Here is a 21,790-nt window from a genome sequence, read left to right on the forward strand (position 1 = left end):
ACCAACGTAAAAATTCTCTCGTCGATTCAATATCGCAAAAATAACTTACTTAAATTGAACTCTTGAAATATTTTTCTTAGATTGAACGAAATATTGTTTAATTTCTGGCAAGGATTAGGCGAGCTTTCCCTCCAGAATCGTTCATCTATCTTCTCCTCATCCCCTCCACCTTTCGCTGCCACTACCATTCGTCGTTCGCGAATTTTTAAATGCCAGCGACACACGAGGTTTCCTCTGACCCGGCAATACTCTGCAAACGCGGTCATCGGTCGCCTTACAAGTCATCGAAAGTACATCCCGGCGTATTGACAGTTCAAAAACATTTGCCATTGCGCCAGGAACGCGCTTTCCTTCGCGCAGCTTTCCTGGGCTAGAGTTGCAGCAAATATTTGACTACGGATAAATTATTAATCCTTTGAAATTATTTCTTCCGACGTGGAATAATTCCATTTTACATGACTTTTATGTTTTCATCGATATGAAATTGATATAATACTCTAACAATGGATATTTCGAGTTGCCACTCGATAATATAATTGAAACATTTTTCTATTTCCGAACTGTTCAAATAAATCGAACTTTATCAATGTTCCCGCTCTTTCTCAGATTTTATATAGCTCTGTGCAATATTTTTTTTTAATTCGATTACCGTGCAACCCAAGTATCGGTTAATTGAATAAATAAAATCGAACCGAACATCTGCAACTAATCGAGTACTTTATTTATCGAGAACTGGCGAGCGGTCATTTTTGCAATATCAATTACGGTATCTGCTTTCAGAAACTTCCGGTAACTTTTCGGGAGCTTCTTCCCGAAAGAAAGTTTGTTTTGAAAATTTGTTGACCTTAGCGGCGGGAAGGAAGTTCGATGAGAATTTCCAAGTATAATAAAGCAGATTTTAGACGAGCTTAGGGCAGACGTCTGGAACACCACTTTGTGGATCAACGGAAATGCGTTAGGTGAGTCATCGACATACTTGAAGGTGCCACTCTTGATAATGTATCTATTTATAAACCAACTCTACGCGCATCTGATAATTCTCAAGGAAAGTATTGAACAATATGCAGGGACGATCACGTCGACAACGATGTGATCGAGGAACCTCTAGATCAGGCCTGGCCAACCCAAATGGTTTCACGACCCACTCTGACGACGCGTAACGTTAGAACGGGCCGCACATTAGTTAACATCCTTCCAAAAATGTAATGACACACGCAAATTCTCATTTATTTAATATTTTTTGTATACAACGAGAAACAAAAGTTTCAATAGAAATATAAAATCGCCCGGCGGGCCGCACAATTTAATGTGGCGGGCCGCATGTGGTCCGCGAGCCGCGAGTTGGCCAGGCCTGCTCTAGATCGATACCCGTAACGCTGTTACCAGGTCCGATTTACCGGCGAACTAATTGCGATACTTTTCGGGTTCGCCGAAAAAATCCTAAACCGCTTGATCTGCAGAAATCACTGTCGCCTACGGGCGGCTAACAATTCGCTGATAATCTCATTACGGAAAGACATCGTTCGCGACTTTTCAATTCCGTTACACTTGTCGCCCGGGAGAAAACTGCAGCGAGCAAATGACGATCGACGTTGGTCTCGAGAAAGACGAGATGATTGGTAAATAAATCACGATAGAGATCGGTAGAGAAGAGTACATGTGTAGACAATAGTTTACGAGAGGTTACAAGGTCCGGTGTGTCACCGATGTAAACTATTTATAATGAAGCGTAGCGTAACGAGCAACAATATTGTAAGCTTGTGACGTTTTTACCAGGCCCGATCTACCGGCGAACAGATCGCGATACTTTTCGGGTTCGCCGAAAACATCCTAAATTGATCCCGAACAGCAGGAATCACTGTCGCGTACGGGCAGCTAACAATTCGCTGATAATCTGATTGTCGCCCGAAAGAAAACTGCAGCGAGCAAATGACGATCGACGTTGGTCTCGAGAAGGACGAGATGATCGGTAAATAAATCACGATAGAGATCGGTAGAGAAGTGTACATGTATAGACAATAGTTTACGAGAGGTTACAAGGTCCGGTGTGTCAGCGATGTAAACTCTAACGAAGTGTAGCGTAACAAGCAACAATATTGCGAGGTTTGGTAAGGAAACGGGAGAAAAAGGGTTTCGCGAGAAACAGAGAGCGGACCGGTTGGTGCGTTCATCAGCTGAGAGCCCAGCTGAACCCAACGGCCGCTGTAACCTCAACTTTTCTAATAGGCCTTGTTCCTCGCGGAACGATTAATCGTCGTTCGGATCGTGTCAGGCTGATAAAGATAACGTAGAAATACCTTGGTGTGTGTGTCTCATCGACGGGCGTACCACGGAACTCGCGGGAACACGAACTTTTCGGGGATAAAACTTTTTCAAAGCCCACTCACAATGGAATCTTCCAGTAGACTGGCCGAGCCGGCAAGCCGTTCCCTCTTGCGTGCACACCCACCGATCCTCGCGGTGTTTTCGATCTCGCAGTACCGGAACCGATTTTCACGGGCCGATTCACTTTTTAGGAACACCGTACACTACCGGACGATCACGAACCCTCGTTTCGTCACGTTAGAAAACACTTATTTGCAGCAGAAACGCGGTGGTGCGCATACCGCTGACAGTTCCCGAGCTGTCACTTCACCAGCGCGGACTTGCTGCCATCTTAGGTCGTGAACAGGAAGCTACGACGAGTTTAAAAGAACCGCTCTCCGACACCGACCACCTAGCAACAAGATCAATAGACTTACTTACAACGAGTCGAGCGGCACTTGATCCATCCTACAGCGCTGCTATTAATTATTTCATCGCCGGGAACTGTTCTGCATAAGAACAAACTTCCGGTTTTCTTCGAGGTTTTTGAATGGTGGCCATCGGAAACCCACAGGACTTCCGGTTGGATCGTTCGATTTATGTTTAGCTGCGGTCTGGTGTAATTCGAAATTCCCCTTTGAAAATCGATGGCTTATTTCTGGAGGTATGTCACTAATTTACTTTTGGAAATTAATCCCAAAGGATTTCCGGGATAACAACATAGTGGTGCATCCCTTTGGCCTAACGGCTACCTGTGTACCAAATTTCAGCTTTCTATGTTTTGAGATTTTTTATAGTTACAGAGGAACTTAAATTAACAATTAATCTCGAAGGATTTCCGGGATAAGAGGATATTCGTGCACCCCTTTGGCCTAACGGCTACCTGTGTACCAAATTTCAGCTTTCCATGTCTTCTATTTTGACCAATTAGTATAAAAGTATAAACCGATTCACATTTCTTAATGTGATTTCTTTTTATTTTAACAACTGATGTTTTCATAAAAATCAAAATCTCATAAATAAAACGATAATAGGGACCGAAACATATTTTTTATGGCCTTCAAACAAATTTTACTGTGCCTTTTTCCGTAAAATGGCACCCGAAATATTCTCGCAGTCCTCACAGTCATAATAGCTGTCCGACTACGAGAATTATAAGGATATTTCGGGAGGCTTCATTTAATTGTATGATCCGAGGAGCCTGGACAACTGATAGGAGAAATAGCAGGGTTTTTAATGACTGTATCTAGAAGAAGCTCGATAATTTTCTTCTAAATAATCATGTCAAAAGAAGCGATCACTAGACTGCGGATTTGACGCATTCACAACCAAGCCGAGGAGATCTAATTTAAAACAGTGAAAGGATCAACAAAAGATATTAAAGGAAGAATGACAATTTTACTGAACTCCTGTGTCTCATAATCGATGTAGACAATTTTTATTTCGCATAAAAATCCGTGGTCTAGTCATTATACTATATTCATCTATATCATTTTTACACAACTCACGAACGAAATTGCTGTCGCTTGTCGCAATTCATTCAGATAATCCTGAATGGTTAATCATCGATTTCGAAAGCAACAAGATAAAATAGAGAATCAGTGTTTCGCTTGAATTTTTATTATAACAACCTCGTTCCTCTAGTACAAAAAACCGAACGCTCTTGCAATCATTTGCAAGGTATAACAACATATTGTACAAAAGTCTCCCTTCGCTGGTCCACGTGTCGTAACAGTATTTAACTTCGTTAAATTACAGGGAGTACAAGCAGGTCGGCCACGTTCGTGGAACGCGACGATTGCTCTTTTGTTTCCCTTCGGAGAAACTGCACACGGTTTCCACACTTACACACGCTACATGTCTCATCAAGGTAGGATCTCGTTAAACGGGGTCTCATGCGAATCTACCCGAAGAAGATAGTGGCGCAAGAGACTACGCGGAGGAATCGGACTCGCGGTCACGAAAGGGTTGAAACAAGCGTCGACGGATATTCTCTTACTAAAAACTCTCAGCAGGAACATAAAATCTCGAGCGGGTGTCGCTCGACGACGAAGACAATCAAAGGCAAGAATTTACAAAGAACGGAGACGAGTGTTTAGAACTAATGAAAGGAAAGAAATGTTCTCGCTTAAATAGAAATACACATTCTGTGGGCAAGTTGCCGGGGCAACATCTAAGCTGGTACTAGTCTATTCTTTTCTGAAGTCTTTGTGCGATCGCGGCAACCAGTGCCGCGCCTTTTCCGCTTCCGTCTTCAGCGTGGATGATCTTGAACTGTCAGAAAATAATTAATATCGGAAAACGAGGAATATTTGCAATTTACAGATGAGAAAAAGTCACTGTACCTTATGATCAGGAGCTAGCAGAGAGATGTACTTCTTGATCCAAGTCTCTAGCCTGGGGTGATGCTTGTACAGGGAGCCGTCAACAGCGATTGTTGCGTGATCTTTATCGATCCGTTTCAGCAGAACAGCGAGACCTTAAATAACGACTGTTAATGAATGTTTCATGTAAAAGGTGTTGTTTCATAATCAATTTTTCGACTTACATATGGCCACAAGAAGAGCCGCACGATTGGAAACTAGCTCGCAGACGTACTGAACAACACTCACGTCGTCCTCGTCTGGGACGATGCCGAACTTCTTAAGGACCTTCACGGTGCTACTGGTACCACCGTCTACGGAGTCTCTGCGTTTCAGAATTTATACGTATTAATTTACATACAATACATGGGCATCTTCACCCGCTAAACAATTGCTAAACCCTCATCTGTTCCTCCACTGTTCTGTTACTTGCAACTCCGTGACTTTCATTTTTTAAATGCGAAACGAAAGAGGCACAGATTCAGCTCATGGAATGAGGAACGGATGAGGGTTAATTTTCTCTAGTGATTAGTAGACTGCGAATCTGTATGCAACTTGCAATTTTTGTAGACAAATTTGAAGAAACTCGAATATTCTGTCGAACTTTATATCCTAGCATATCTCGAAAATTTTCGAAAGCCATAATTGCATAAACATCCGCAGTCTAGTGATTAGTAATGGTACATTCTTTAATTTGGGACTACTTACTGTTCGATGTCCGACACCAAATCAGTTGTGAGGTTGCCAGGTATCAAAATTGATCCAGGATAATGGTTCCCGGTGAACAGCAATCCCTGTTTGGTTAACCTCGCGAGAACAACTCGCACTAACTCGCCTAAGTATTTTCCACTAATGTATTTTTCAAACCTGGACGTTTGGAACAGGACAACGGTGAATATTTTTCTCGAGCACATGATTTTTCGTATTAACGATCTATGTTACTCACGTGAACGATTTTACAATAAGAGAATTAGCGTCGTTCTCGCGATCATAGTCGGTCTTGATGAAATCCAGAACACCATTATCTCCGAACGCACCCCATTCGATGTCGATGATAACCTTTAACAAAGATGTTCAATGTAATTCTCAGTCAATAGCAGACGATTGCATGAGTTCGTGCCCGATTTGAAAATAAAATTCAATGTTTAAATTTTAACGTCACCATTCAATAGTCACATTCTTTTATAATTAATTAATTAGGTCAATAAAGCTGTATTCTTCAAAATTCTAATTGTAGAAAAGAATGGTCACGACACAGTTGATTAATAAAGCTGTTTTCTTTAAAATTTAACCATTGAATTTCTACAATTAGAAAAGAATGGTGACTGTATAATATTTTTGATATTGGGCACGCACTTAAATATGCAATCATCTGATATATTTGCACTTGAACTACCGAGCAATGAATTCAACTATTTTACAATTTCTTTCGTTATTCTTGGAAATAAATAAATACGGAAAGTGTTTGTAACAAAGAGCACTGAAAGAATAATTACTTCACGTTCTCCGTGTCGTTCAGTCTCCCAATGTTCGACTCGATCAGCTCTCTCGAGGTAGCAAGCGTTGCTTCCGGTTCCCAGAATCAGACCAATGGCTGTATCAGGATCCAAAGTAGATGCTTGCACGAGAGTGCCTGTGGTATCGTTTAAAATCGCGACAACCTTCACTTTGGTATCACCTCGACGATCTAAAGCCTCGCGCAGTAACCTGACTGCATCTTTGCTGACTGCATCTGGACAGTTGAAGGTTTTCGTCCAGGTCACCAGCATCCCGATGTCCAGGGAATGCTGAATCATTGGGAACGAAAAGGTGAATCCTAGAAAAACGAGAAATTTGTCATCGAAGTTGTTCAAAGTTGGCATTAAACACGTTTCATTCGCGGAAACAATTAACCATGTGTGAGACGATGCAATCTACGTTCGATTAGCAACAATTATCGATCACTCGAATCTATAAAATCAATGTCAAACACTCTGCACTTGAGTTACTGATAGTAAGCTGTTCAGCGAGTACAAAGTATGTATCGGATATTGTACAAATAATTCGCTTGCGTGTATAAGGTGTTTGAGTAAGATAATTTTACAAATTGTAATAATAAAGAGTGTTTGGAGAACAGTAATTAACCTTCCGATGGTTGTGCCTGAGTCTATTTTCACCAGGAACATTCAAATTGTCATTTAAATACTCAATTTGTGGCAATTAAGATAACTGCATAGCTGTTTCATTGAGGATATCGGAAAGACTAATGTGTCTACACGAGATATCATGGAAAGTAAATTTTTAAAAGTTATTAATTAGAGCTGTGTGAACGGTCCAGGCATGGTCAATTATGTGGCTATCAAAATCGTCCGTTGTCCGAGGGTTAAAGGTTTCACACGTGATTCCCTTAGCATGCAATGACTCCAATTTACCCAGGGGAAGCTCTACATCCTGAAGACCCTGTGCGATGACGAAATCACTGACACATTCGGCCAGATAGTCAAACAGACGGATCGCAGAGCCCACTCTCAGGTCGGAGCTTATATGGTACTTCTTCACTTCTTCGCGAACTGGTGTTCCATGCAATAGTTCTAATAAAAGGACGCGGAAGTTCGTTCCTCCGAGATCCAACGCCAAGTATAAGCCTTCCTCTGCAAGTAGAAATGTCATTAATTTTTCTCCAAATTGTTCGAAAATAAACCTATCGCAGGAAACTATGTTCTTTAATAATTAAATGGAAGACAGTATATGGACATTTCGAAATTCTTTTAATGTACCTACTGTTTTAAATCTGAAATTCGCTTAAATGAAAATAAAATAAAATTCACTTTGATTTTAAATTTTAAATCAATTATTGTTATAGAGAGAATTATTAGGAATATATAAATTGGAATACAACAATCACTATTTAATAAAAGTAGATATAGCCAACGATTAAAATTGTTAACCAGTGATCTGTATTTGCAACGAGTTGCACTAACTTGTTAATATTACAACATATAGTTATATTTACAAATGAATTAATTTCTATTACAACATCCAAAGGAACATGAAAGTTTCCACTGATTAAATTTATTGAGGAGCAATAAATAGGTATAAAAGTATTATGTTCTCTAGATATTTATTATTGTGCGGTATTATAGTAATATAGTAATATAGTAATAAAGGCACAAGCGAATAGCAGAAGATTAACATTTATCGCGTAAAAATCTCCCGTCACAGGGAACAGAAAAAAAGATCAGACCAGATAATAGTTATCGTAACAACCTGTGCCGTCGAGGAGTTCCGGAACATAAGTGTTCTCCATCTGCAGAGATGACGACTGCTGATGAATCCCCTTATTCATTTCCGACACGAACACTTCTTGAATCTTTCTTATGGTCGCGACGGAAAATTGCAACCCTGCTACATTTTGCTCTATCTGCAAACAGAACCCACAAACGTTAGTTACATGACATTATTATTGCAATTATGTATTCAGATATTTTAGTATGATATTTATCGTAACCAATTTACAAATTGCTATTCCCAGATAGCACACGACGTCTTAAAGACCTTTTAATTTTACGTCTATTTTAGGTCTGAAAGTCTTACGTCCTAAAATGACGTCTTTAAAACGTCTTTAAGGCCATAAACGTGTGGTTTTTGTATATAGCCATAATCTAGCAGTAAGTATTAGCATTGGTATTATTTGTTAGAGTTAGTGTTTTTGCTTCAATTTCCATTTTAATGTCAATTTCCATTTCAATTCCAATTTTAATTCCAATTTCAATTTCAATTTTAATTACAATTTTAATTACAATTTCAATTACAATTTCAATTCCAATATCAATTCTAATTTCAATTACGATTTCAATTCCAATTTCAATCTCAATTTTAATTCCAATTTCAATTCCAATCTCAATTTCAATTTAAATTACAATTACAATTTCAATTCCAATTACAATTTTAATTCCAATCTCAATTCCAATTTCAATTCCAATTCCAATCCCAATTTCAATTCCAATTTCAATTCCAATTTAAATTTTCATTGTGACTTTAATTGTGATTGTAATTTTAATTTCTACTATATTTATTATTATGACAATTCCACATGCGTTCGTCTGATAAAGCTAGGTTTAACTTTAACCTCGGTTTTGTAGAAATCAATTTTTACTCTTCCCTTCTTTTAATTCAATTAACATTTGTAACTTAAAGAGATCTTTAAGACGTCTTTGTGATATCTGGGTTTACATTCCGTACAATCGGACTAACATATTCAATGAAATCAATTATTCGTAATTTCAGTTTTTATTAGTCCAAATTTAATCAGTCGTATTTTCTTAAAATTTTCGCTAATTTGAATTATTTCAATATTCTTATTAAAATCAAAGGGAAATACAAAAGTAAAATTTACACATAAAACAGTCCCAAGAAGATTCCACACGACCATTGACTATTTCAATATTTGTATTAAGAACAACGTAAAATGAAAAAATAAAAACACATAAAATATTTCCAAGATGGCGCGATAAAATCTGCCGAGGAAAATGATTCCAAGGGAAGATTGTGGCATTTTACAATGAAATAAAAATGGAGCTCGGTGAAAAACAGACGAGACGAGCAAGTTTCGGAGCTTGGCAAATTCCTCAAATTTGCTTTGTCTTTTCTTTGTATCGAAACTGTGCGCTGTGAGTATATTTATTCTTATCAAATATTTACGATTGTGAAACAACAAATTAATTAAATTCCTCTACGTTCAGAAAAGCCTAATTTCAAGTTAAGTAATGCAAACAGAGTGGTAGTTACACTACTGACACTCAGATAACAGAGCCGGTGATGTAAGAATTTTCCACGATCCATAAATCTTCGTTAGAGTTCGACAAAGATTCCTCGCGAAGATCGCGGATGCATTTTCGCACGCGTCCGAGCCACTTCGAGCGCACGCGATTCGCGAGAGCGTCGTTGTTTACCCTGGTGTTCTCTTACGTGATCCCTAATGCGATTCTAATAGAAGAGGCAGCAGCAGCAGCAGCAGTTTGCGAACAAGAAGACGACGACTCTACTCAATTAGATTGACTATGACGGAGAGCGCATGAAAGACAAGACGAGATGTCCTGCGCTGCGTCCTCTACAATTAACGTGCTTCCACTGAGTTTACATAATAAATCGTTGCACATCGCCACAACAACGAATTAATGCGGTTAAGAATTTTCATTGTGTCTTTATTCCCTTTTGCCCGTAAACGATCGTCTACGCAAATCAGAAACCGACTAGATGATACTAATGTTTCATTTCCTCGAAGGCAAACCGGTTCCACTCACGCAATCATCCAGCCGAGAAAAACTACGGAAACCGATATTCCATTGGCAACTGTGAAAGATCGCGAAAAAATCGATGAAAATTGACCCTTCGACTGAGAGAATCGCCGGATCGATGCTATAGACGACATTCGCGTGGTTAATCCTTCTGGTTCTGGCTAAAATAATTCACTGTTGTTGCTGCAGTAAACTTGATCGTTTCTATTTAATTTTATTGGGTTGGCAAGAAAGTAATTTCGGTATTTTAAGGTGAAATAGAGAGCCCAATTTTTTCACTCTTTTGTTCGATGATCTTTTGCAAAAAAGAATAAACAAGAAAATATTTTATTGATTAAAGTTCATCGCTTGAATAAAGAAATTCGGTCTGTTATTTCACCTTAAAATACCGAAATTGCTTTCTTGCCAACACATTACATTTTTAATGCACAGGTGGGCATTATTTGATTTTCGACAATAAGTCGAATCAACAGACCATAAGAACAACGCAAAATCTGTTTGTTTGTCACATTAAATTTTTATTGTAGCAATTAATTTTGCGAATAAAAAATTTACGAAATAATTGATTGTCTACCATTTGAAAGTTGTACTATTTAATAATAACTATTACAAGTTTCCTTCATCAATAGCTGTTATGAGCGATCGAAATGAACTTCTCTCATTGATAACTGTTATGAGCGATCGAAATGAATTTCTCTCATCGATATCTGTTATGAGCGGTCGAAATAAATTTCTCCCATCGATTACTGTTATGAGCGGTGGAAATGAATTTCTCCCATCGATAACATTTACCAACAGGAGAAAAAATGTTCGGTTACTTATAATCCTCATTTGAAACCAATACGATTCTAGTCGATGAAATACTTGTTGTTCTATGACTTTCTTTTTGGTTGTGACAGTTATGGTTCCTGGTTATTAATGTAGTATGTTGTCAGTTCTTTTCCTTATGTAAAGTAGCTGAAATAAATTAGCAAATGAAGGTGAACTGCTATGTTCTACAATTTTAATCGTTCATGAAATTAATTTGACCAGCCGCAGAAATAAAGTTCCCCCACTCCTGGGTCCTAAAAATGAATTTAGGATAATATGTACAGGCGAAGGGTTAGAACGAAAGAATGCAATTGTATACGCAAACTCGTTCGCATAAGCAAGCTCGAGTCAAAGCTCGTTATGTCACGAGCCGAACTAAACACAAAAGGAAATTTATGGCACCCGAGCGGATTAGCCGAGCTCCGGCAACGATCGCCGATAGGCACAAACGGATTTATCGGTTAAGCTGAAAAATCCTCAAACGGATCCGACGATGTGCCGCGCGGAGAGCAATAAAGAGCATAGAATCGACCGTGACATTGCATGCGCTAATCGAATGCAGGAAGAATGCGTGGGCCGTCTATTACATACATCGTCCGAGTGACGTAACGACCTGGTGTATGCAAATGATTTATTGTCCGCGTGTCACCCAGAAATCTGTTTTGTGTCCGTAGTTACGAAATTCGACGAATTACGGGTGGAAAAAAAATATGTCGTTACAAATCCGAGTTAATCGATGCGATAAGTTTCATTTTTTTCCCAAGTCGCCGATTACACGCTCACATACAAAAAAAAACTTTTTCGATTCCTGGTTCTAGTTGGAGACTCCGACCGATAAACTTGTATGTCTAAAACTGCCGAAGCATTTTGAATCGGCGATAACCCGATGACTTCGCGGGTCAATGATAAGCCGATGACTGGTACACGTTCGCGACGTGAAATCTAGCCGCCGTCGTCGCCGATACCTTGAACCTATCGTCCGGTTTCGCTCGTGAACGAGGAAGAATGTTACTGCGTCGCATTAATTCCCCTCTTTAATTTCTCAGCTGTTAATAATCACGTGTTTAATACGGAGCCATTGTGGGAAGCGCGTGCGTCTTCTTCACAAAAGCGACACATCCTTTTTTTTTCTCTCGTTCTTGCTCGACGTTTTCGTTCGACGGTGTTGTGTAATCGATGCCAAGAAGCCCGAGCTCGCCGACGAGGCTAATTGCTCGAGGCACCGTGCGATTGGCATGCGCGAAAGTGAAAGCACACATTGGGTGAGCAACATAAATCGTATCGATCGAGAAATTAACAAAACACGTGTCGGTACTTTTAAATCAGTACAAATTGTGCTATCCGAACCGTGGAAAGAATCTTTATCATGGTTATTTCAAGGTGAACAATATTTTTTTCAGCGACACTATATACATTTTCTTCGATATTCTCATAGAGCATCAAAAGACGAATCCAACGAGTACCATGAACGTAACATTTCGATCATCCGATCTCAAGATATCCGTGTATGAAAAGAACAAACCTAATCCGGAGCTGAACTTCAGATGTACATATCTTCGGACTAAGTGATCGTATTGGTACGGTCATGGTACTCGTTGGATTCGTCTTTTCATGCTCCGCAAGAATATGCAGACTAATCAAATAATAATGTAACATTGTGAAAAATATTTTGAATAATCTGGATTCTGGATGAAATTTTGAATTTATTTTGGTAGAGTGCCTATGGGATGTGACTGTCCACATTCGTAGCGATTGTCCATTCACTGGCCACCCTATGTAGGATCGATCAGTGTCAGTGAACTCTTGACGAGTATGCCGCAAGGTTAAGAACTCTCCGGACTCGGTCGGTTCTTGCAGTCGGTAATTATTAAACGTTGTCGTCATTGCTCGCGCAGAGATCGATCAATTATGTAAGCGAGCGCGATAAACGCGCCGATTAAAAAATACATTGTCGAGCTGTTTAATGCCGTTCGTTAGAAATCTGACGATGTTTGTTCTCTTGTTGACGATGGCGTATGACTAAACCGATCTCGACAACACAGCAGTCATTCAGAAGTTTCATTCTTTCCTCGATAATCCTAGCCAGTTGAAATAGTGCGTCAGCAGCCTTTTGTACGAGGGTCTCTCGTGACCTCAACAATATTCGCGAATATAAAATTTCTATATTCTATAATGTATTCTATACTAACCATTATCTATCTATAATAACAATATTTACAAATATAAATTTTCTGTATTCTATAATATGTATATTGTATACTAACCATTATCTATCTATACTAACAATATTTGCGAATATAAATTTTCTGTATTCTATAATATATTGTATACTAACCATTATCTATCTATAATAACAATATTTACAAATATAAAAATTTTCTGTATTCTATAATATATTGTATACTAAATATATATTATGTATCTATAATATATACTAAACTATTCTATAAAACCTACTTCAACTCGAAAATTAAACACTTCTTCCAACCTAGAATAATTCCATTCTATATTTAATTTTTCCGTTCATAGATATGAAATTGATATAATACTGAAATGTTTAGAAATTGATTAGACACCAACGTATTTAATAATGTAAACAATATTTTGATTAATAGCACAGCAATTTTCGAGTGTTAAGGGTTAGTATTAAATTGTATACAGGGTGAGTCACCTAACGTCGCCATCTCAAATATCTTTGTTGTTTTTAAAGATACGTTAAATGTCTGGAGGACAAAGTTGAATGGTAAAATGGGGCTCGTACTATACCAAAAAATTTTCGTTTTTATGTAATTTTTCTTAGAGATATGAAGGTCACCTTCAGTTTTTTAAATGGAATGAGGTATTTTTTAATACATCAATCGATACAGCTGGACATTCGTTATAAAAAAGTACTAACCTATGTATGTCGAAAAGTTAGTAGCTCAGGAGATATTTCAATTTAAATTTGGTGTTTTAGAGTTATTTAAATTGAAATATCTCCTGAACTATTAACTTTTCGACATACATAGGCTAGTACTTTTTTATAACGAATGTCCAGCTGCATCGATTGACGTATTAAAAAATACCTCATTCCATTTAAAAAAATGAAGGTGACCTTCATATCTCTAAAAAAAATTACATAAAAACAAAAATTTTTTTGGTATCGTATGAACCCCATTTTACCATTCAACTGTGTCCTTCAGACATTTGACGTATCTTTAAAAACAACGAAGATATTTGTGGTAGCAACGTTAGGTGAATCACCCTATATTCAAAGGTGTCTGAGAAAATTGACACTGAATTCACTTCGCCGCTTATCGGCCACGATAAACTTCGTGGCATCTTCTATTGTGTGGTAAAGGGCTGGCAAGTTCACGGGCGATGGACCCGTGATCTAACTGATAAACGCGGAAGTCTGCCACCTACGCTGGATGTTCAAATAGAAGAATTAAGGAAAGACTTACGAGCCTATCGTCACGCGTGACACTTGGCGTAATCTGGATTTCCTTTTTCTAGCAATTTGTTTTCCGTCTACACGGAATATTTAGTTATTTAAATTTAGAACGATTTCTTTGACTCAGAGAGACTCTTTTGTTTCAGCATTTAAACGTAATAAATATACACACAGTTTGCAATATCCTTCAAATTCCTTCAACATCCGGAAATGGAAGGTTCCTGAGATCATTTGAAGCAACATTTTCCTTTGCAGAAATGGCGTCCGCGATTTCGTTAAGGAGTTATTAACGAAGCCGCGCGGACGCCATTTTTGCAAAGGAAAAACTTGCTTCAAATGATCTGAGGAACCTCTCATTTCCGGATGTTGAAAACTTCTTCCATTTGCGAATCAATCGAAGACTTACTTTTTGCTTTCTAACGTCGTCCGAAAGCACGAGCGGCGAAATCTGAATGGCATCGTTGAGGGCATATTCTGTGGGGACGACCATGTCTGCGGGTCTCTCGATTATCTAGAAAACAAACGAAACAATACACTTTAGAACAAGGGTATCACTATAAAAATGATTATTGAACTCGTGATACGTTAGAGACGCCAGATTAAGACTCGTCCCCCACTCCACTCCCGCGAACTTGGTCCTATAATTCGTTCCATAAAACAGTGAGAAAAAGCAAGATGAGCCCGAGGTGTGCGAAACCCACGCCACTTGCGTTCCTATTGAACAAGTTCCTCAACTCCCCTCATTTTCGATCACTATGTTCGAGCCAGATTTTCAACGGAGAATATTGCACTCGCGAAACCAGGCTGACTTTGTTGCAAACTTTCGTCCACTTTTCTGAATGATGATCGTGAGATATTGGGTCCAGACTTTTGCAAGGATCTTTGCAAAAGCAAGTCTTGTAGGGGAACTTGCAATTATCCAATTGGCTGTAGATTGTTCTTGGGAACGCGAGAACTTGGTCCTCTGTTTCGTTCCATAAAACAGTGAGAAAAAATCGCACATCAATTTTTCTTATCTTGTTGTAAAGGGGAAACTTAAATCTTCAGATCCACGGAAGATTCATCCGCGAGAAAAATTTTTCAACGATTTCACAGACGGTTCAATCCATCATCATTTTCCTATTCCTCCACCTTCCATCGAAAGATCTCTAACTTGACCGAAAAAAATCGTAGATCAACTTTCAAGATCTCGTTGCAAAGGGGAGACTCTAATCTTCGAATCCGTGGAAGATTCGTTCGCGAGAAAAATTTTTCAACGTTTCCACGGAGGTTTCGATTCGTACCATTATCGAGGAAAAATGGCACTTCGGTTTCCCATCCGGGACATCGTGGAAAATGATCTCGGAGAAAAATGAATACCGGTGTGCGAAAGTGGAGTGTTCAAGCTTCGAAACGAGTGCAAGTTCGTTGCTGTGCGATTGTTTTTAACGAAATGGCAACGGGTTGAAAATCAGAAATTTGATGTTCGAATACCTTCTTCGTCTGTTATGTATGTCTCAGGACTTGTACAGTTAATTATTATTAAAATGCAGATCTTTATGCAATATAAAAATTGTCTGCAAGTTGTCATTTTTTCCCGCAACGATTTTAATAGAGAGGAGAAATCATATATTGACGTCTTCAATTTCAAAAATTTTTGAACGATTTTGATGTTCAAGTACTCATATTTGCTATGAATGCATTTGATCTAATTATCATTTTATGTTTACAAATTTCGAATTGGTTCGCTGTCGATTCGAGCGGTCGGCGCGTGCGCGTGCTCACCTTGTTGGCAGCGTAATCCGTCGATTGAACCGTTCGAGTCTGAATGAATCCCCGTGACAGCTTTCGATAGCGTGTATCGACTTTGGAGGTGTGTTCCGTAGGCGAGCGCGTGTAGTATACTGAACGCGAGTTAAAGAGATCGGTCGGTTCTAATGTTTCCCCCCGAGTTATTTATTTTTCCCTCTCGCCCGCGACTCTTTCTCCCGCGCGCCGATTCGGCGAGACGCGATAACGCCAGCACTATTTAATGAAAAGTTGAAAGTCCACGATATTTTATAACCCTACAGATAACGGTAGTGGAATCGTCGGTGAGTTATAGTCGTCGGCGGAGGGCGCGATGAGTGTTTGCGCATTTCTCATGCAACACGGATCGAGTGCATAATTGCCAGGCGATTACGCGCGACACCAGCGCGTCATTCAGACTCGCTGATAGCAAACGCGCTGCCTCGCCGAGAACGCACAATTACATATACAGCTCCTTCTCGCGTGTATCCGTACCCCGTCGACGATTTCTCATTGTCTTGTAATCTGCGTTTTGTTTTTGCCGAGGGAAATGTAAGTCAGCCAGATATGCAATTGTACGTGTGTAATCGTAAACGGAGCAATAGTTGCTCCAGATTTTACGTTCCGAGGAGATCGACTGTCTCAATTATGGTGACATATATGGGTGCTCTGTAGGTCATTGACTATCTGCAGCGAGACCTCGATCAAATGACTTGATCGCGATAAACCGTGACCCTTCGGCTTCTACACTTGTGAGAGGGAAAGAAATCGTTCGCTAATTCTTCGGTGGCACATGATCATTGCATTTCTTACAAAATGTAATTCCTTTTTACTGCCATTTAACAAGTTACATTGATGATCGCGGATCTCTATGTAAAATAAAAATTGCCTGCATTAATTGTTGCAAAAACAGATTCCTAAGGTCATTTAGAGTCATTCTTTCCTTTGCGAAAATCTTCTCCGAGGATCCGTTCAGGAGTTATTAACGAAAATACGCGGACCAATCGGAGCACCGGGGCGGAGTCCGTTTGCTACAGCCGCGCTCCGATTGGTCCGTGATTTTTGTTGATAACTCCTTAACCAAGCCTCGGAGAAGATTTTCGCAAAGGAAAAAGTTGCTTCAAGTGACCTAAGGAAGACCTTTCAAGGTTCTCCTACATTTTTCTCTACAAATTGATCGAGTCGGAAATGATTGAACAGTATTTTGACATTCTTGAAACGTGTTCATCATTTTGTATTCGATCTACTCAGATTCCACACAGCAAAACAGAATTCGTTAACACCGCACCGACAGCACCGTCTACGAGTTACTGCGGCAATATTTATCTTCGGGAACGTAAACAAATGAAATCGTCTTCATAATCTTACAGAAGCAAACATAAACAAATAGCACTTAATTCATGAATTAAAAACAATGATTATTTTCAAGATTCGAAGCAATGTTTAATTGTTTTTTCAATTGCCGCAATCTCGCTTCTGCTAGAATGCATTTTTTCATCAACTATCTCATGAATGTTGCAACAGTGCAGTGCGGCACCGTTCACTGCAACGATGGCGGATGCTCAGCGCAACACAGTATTCAAGAAAAATCCATAAACGAGAGACCTCTCCGCTGGCGTGCACCAATCACTCCACCGAATATACGTCAATTTAGTGATCTAGCCAACAGAGGAACAGAAGGAATCGTCACGAACCAGATCCGCGCGTGGATCACTCTGAACTCTTTTGGAGCAGCGTCTACGTCAAACATCCGCATGAATATCGAAAACGCGCAAGCGTATGTTGCACACGATTTTGCGCATGGCTTGAGAACTATTCGACGATTGTTGGCTCCGGAACATTACTTAGCTGATTGTTTTATTGCAGTTATGCCGAAATAAGTAAACAATTAATGATAATTCACTGTACAAGTCCTGAGACAAACATAGCGGATCCAGAAGGTATTCGAACATCAAATCTTTGATTTTCAACCCGTTGCCATTTCGTTAAAAACAATCGCACAGCAACGAACTTGAACTCGTTTCGAAGCTTGAACACTCCACTTTCGCACACCGGTATTAATTTTCCTCCGAGATCATTTTCCACGATGTCCCGGATGGGAAACCGAAGTGCCATTTTTCCTTGAAAATGGTACGAATCGAAACCTCCGTGGAAACGTTGAAATATTTTTCTCGCGAACGAATCTTCCACTGATTTGAAGATTAGAGTCTCTCCTTTGCAACGAGACCTTGAAAGTTGATCTACGATTTTTTTCGGTCAAGTTAGAGATCTTTCGATGGAAGGTGGAGGAATAGGAAAATGATGATGGATTGAACCGTCTGTGAAATCGTTGAAAAATTTTTCTCGCGGATGAATCTTCCGTGGATCTGAAGATTTAAGTTTCCCCTTTACAACGAGATAAGAAAAATTGATGTACGATTTTTTCTCACTGTTTTGTGGAACGAAACGGAGGACCAAGTTCTCGTGTTTCCAAGAACAACCTACAGCCAATTGGATAATTGCAAGTTCCCCTAGCAGACTTGGTTTTGCAAAGATCTTTGCAAAAGTCTGGACCCAATATCTCACGATCATCATTCAGAAAAGTGGACGAAAGTTTGCAACAAAATCAGACTGGTTTCGCGAGTGCAATATTCTCCGTTGAGAATCTGGCTCGAACATAGTGATCGAAAATGAGAGGAGTTGAGGAACTTGTTCAACAGGAACGCAAGTGGCGCGGGTTTCACATACCTCGGGCTCATCTTGCTTTTATTGGCCACTACCCGCTACCTGAATGACAAGTTTTACGGTCGTTGCATGCCATCTGCATCGCACTGAACGATCGTCTGTCTATGAACGATCAAGTTCAAGATATCGTACGATCACGATCGAAGAAAGTGTGCTGGATCAATCTATCAGCGGAGCATTTGCGATTTTAAGGGGGTAGTCTCGTTTTTAGGATTGCAAAGGTGCTACGTAAGAGGATAAGCCCAATGAGGACGCAGGAGGCCCGATATGATGATAGGACCCCGGGTATATCGGACATAGTGGTGAAGGGCTAGGCTCTGGGCGGTGAGGTCTTAGTGGGTATGGGTAGGGATTTTATCCCGCTCCCCTAATTTCCATCTAAGGGGGAGCCGAGCCCTATAAGACAAGAACAGGCGTGGGAGAGGTCCAAAGCTATGCGAGCACTGGAGTAATGCGAATAGCGGGTCGCAGTGCTCACCATTCTTTGGTCCAGCAGGAGGTGGATCAGGTCTCAATTTTGAGTCCTGGACTATTAGGTCTTTTTAGTGGGTATGGGCCCGGTACATACGAGAGCACCGTGTCGAGCCCCACACTTTCCCCCTGACCGTCATCTTTAGAGAGATGTTAGTACGTATTTCCCCACCGCCCTGAGAAGAAAGATCCCTAGCTATCAACGGGGGAGAATGTGCCTAATCGTCGGAGAGGGCCATTTGCAGTGTTAAATCGCCAGAAATTGGATGAAAAGCGACCAGTTTGAGGGTGCACGCGACCTCCTGGTAGCCGCACGCGCGAGGACCCAATTATTGATGATGAAATCGCACTGTGTGATGTAGATTAGAGTATCAAAGAGGCAAGGGAGGGTCGATGTCTCTCTAATCGATCGGTCCTCGTCGAATCACGACCGGTTTCACGGCCTACCACGGTCGAATCTTCCGCTGAAGACACCGCAAAATGCCGCTCGAGCATTCTTCCGAGTCATCAAAGACCATTAAAATCAATTGGAAGGTGCAAAACGTCAACCAGGATAATTTAGCCACTTGACCCGATATGATGATTCTAATCCGCAATGTGCAACGCGCGAGCACATGTCCACGGCAGCTGCTACCATTCCAAAAGACGCCTTCCACTTTTCGAAATCGATCATCTGAATCCGATGAACTGGATCGCACATCTGTCCTTCGTTTCCCCGGGAAATTGCTTTCCGTTTTATAGACGCGCTTTTCACGATCTACCCCTTTGTTAGCAACGTTATGTATGATCTTCGCCGCAATGAATTATGGAGCTTCCATGAATTACCGGAACCATTATCGCCAAGGTCGCGGATAAACCTAATCGAACCGAACTCCCTCGGTCCGCTGGATTTTCCACAGGGATCGATAGTCGAACTGATTGAATCTGCCCACGGAGAGGAAGCGTCTTCATCAAGTCAACATTTCTAGTTGATGAACAATTTCTAGTTGCTGTCTTTTGAAACGAAAGAAAAGCCAAGGACTAGCCTGATTTAGGGGATGTACATCTGTCTCGTTCGCTCCAAATTAATCCTTTCACAGATCATATTCTCAGATCACTCGAAAGTGAAGGAATCCAATGTCGTTTCTTGGTGTTTTGAATATTCTGACAGATCCTTCAAGTAGACGCTTGGGGGACACTTAGTGGACCTTATCAATCATTCTGTTGCAACTATGACTCCTACGGATTACCATAATTGTTGCATGAACAGGTATATAATTTGTAACTTACGTGAGCATTTTATGTTAAATTTGTCATTCTGTTATTTTATATTCAAGCATTTTATGGATTTCATTAAACAGTAGAAACATTACTTTTGTTCGGCTAACAGTACTAAAAACTGACTGCTTCCAGTAATGAATAAAGATCGTCTGATGATGACATAGATCAAGTTTTTCTTTCAGTATAATAACTTTACATCGGACCATTCTCTGTGAAAGTAGCCAAAGAAAACAAATTTTTATGAAAAAACTTGAGTTGGAAAAGGGCGAACAGAACTTGCCAAATAATTAGAGCGCAAGAAGATCTGCGAAAGTATTCATTTCTAGTACGAAACCTTGAACTCCTTTATTAGTGAGTTTTCGGTCCAGTTTTTTCGAGAAATCGAGCACTGTGCATCAGCAGCCGCGGAAACCGGTGTAAGTAGACGAATGACAACACTTACGTTCTCGATGCTAACTTCTCAAGGACCCACGTCGCCCGTGCGGGGTAAACAACGAAAATCGCGTGTTTGTGTTCGATGGAGTTCGATGAACGTGCGTTCAAAACTGTGGAAGTTGAAAGACATGGCGATGGCGGGACGACGATAGTCCCTGTATCATTTGCAATTGGGGAACACATGCTCACCCTAGGACTTTTTCCGTGCGACTGGTGATCTCCGCAACCGCTTCGGCTTCTGATCGTTGTCCTCTGTCCTTCCAATAGCTCGGTCCAGTTACCGGTCAATGACTGCGATGTTTCTCCACCGAGAGGCAAACGTGACAAGGCACGCACACATGCGAGGCACGTGGGTGAAACAAACGTAAAATGCACTTGGCAAGTGGCGGAGGAGCAACTGGTCGGTCGGTCGTGCCTCCGGATCGTCGCTTTCCCCACTGCCTTCGAACCGTATCAGTGCGTATTACGTGTGCTCGTGTCTCCCCCCACATCGACCAGTACATCCGCCATACACGTTACACATCCACGTGTGTATTGCCGTCATTTACTTCCACACCGACTCGGCTAAATGATCGTGTGAGCCGACACCACGTGATTTAACCCCGCCGCGAATCGTCGATCGCTGCCGAGGATCCAAGCGGGATCCTCGATCCTCAACGGTGGCAGATCCACCCTCCAAAATGAGGGATTTCAAACTCGCTATTTTATAATTATTCACGCTACGCTTTGGGATCTGATATGTTCGTTCGTTCGGAGGCATTTTAAAAAATTTTCGAAATTTTTCTCTTGGTTTACAACCCCTTCGAAATGAGGAATTTCACACTCGCTATTTTATAGTTATTCGGATTTCACGGGTGCTCTTTGTGCACGCTAATACATTTGTTTTAGATTCGCAATTTTTTAAAATGCCTCAAGGTCTTTCTGTGGTCCTCCAACCACTAACGCAG

General features: G+C 40.4%; 2 protein-coding genes across 7 annotated transcripts in view; both read right to left on the reverse strand.

Moving 5' to 3' along the window:
• Window positions 1-2,653, reverse strand: part of Sesn (Sestrin) — a 214,447-nt gene extending 211,794 nt beyond the window's left edge. For 3 of the 4 annotated variants that reach the window (XM_076432639.1, XM_076432643.1, XM_076432638.1), the window contains exon 1: window positions 2,298-2,653. The gene's annotated coding sequence lies outside the window, so the exon portion shown is untranslated. The remainder of the gene's footprint in view (window positions 1-2,297) is intronic. The other variant, XM_076432642.1, reaches the window with a different exon arrangement.
• A 1,252-nt stretch (window positions 2,654-3,905) lies between these two features.
• LOC143213109 (hexokinase type 2) lies at window positions 3,906-21,758 on the reverse strand. Of its 3 annotated transcripts, none has more exons than XM_076432678.1 (10): window positions 21,033-21,758; window positions 14,593-14,697; window positions 7,914-8,067; window positions 7,079-7,297; window positions 6,164-6,483; window positions 5,614-5,726; window positions 5,376-5,534; window positions 4,853-4,992; window positions 4,650-4,783; window positions 3,906-4,578 (listed from the first exon to the last, which is right to left on the reverse strand). In XM_076432678.1, exons 2-10 carry the CDS (start codon window positions 14,674-14,676, stop codon window positions 4,489-4,491), a joined length of 1,413 nt encoding a protein of 470 aa, XP_076288793.1. In that variant the 5' UTR covers window positions 14,677-14,697; window positions 21,033-21,758; the 3' UTR covers window positions 3,906-4,488. The 3 variants fall into 3 exon arrangements, with proteins under 3 accessions (XP_076288793.1, XP_076288796.1, XP_076288794.1); XM_076432681.1 differs by lacking the exon at window positions 21,033-21,758 and adding an exon at window positions 20,851-21,009; XM_076432679.1 differs by lacking the exon at window positions 21,033-21,758 and adding an exon at window positions 15,951-16,876.
• Window positions 21,759-21,790: the final 32 nt, after the last annotated feature.

Source organism: Lasioglossum baleicum, chromosome 10 (genome assembly GCF_051020765.1).
Source record: "Lasioglossum baleicum chromosome 10, iyLasBale1, whole genome shotgun sequence".
In the NCBI taxonomy this organism is placed as follows: domain Eukaryota; kingdom Metazoa; phylum Arthropoda; class Insecta; order Hymenoptera; family Halictidae; genus Lasioglossum; species Lasioglossum baleicum.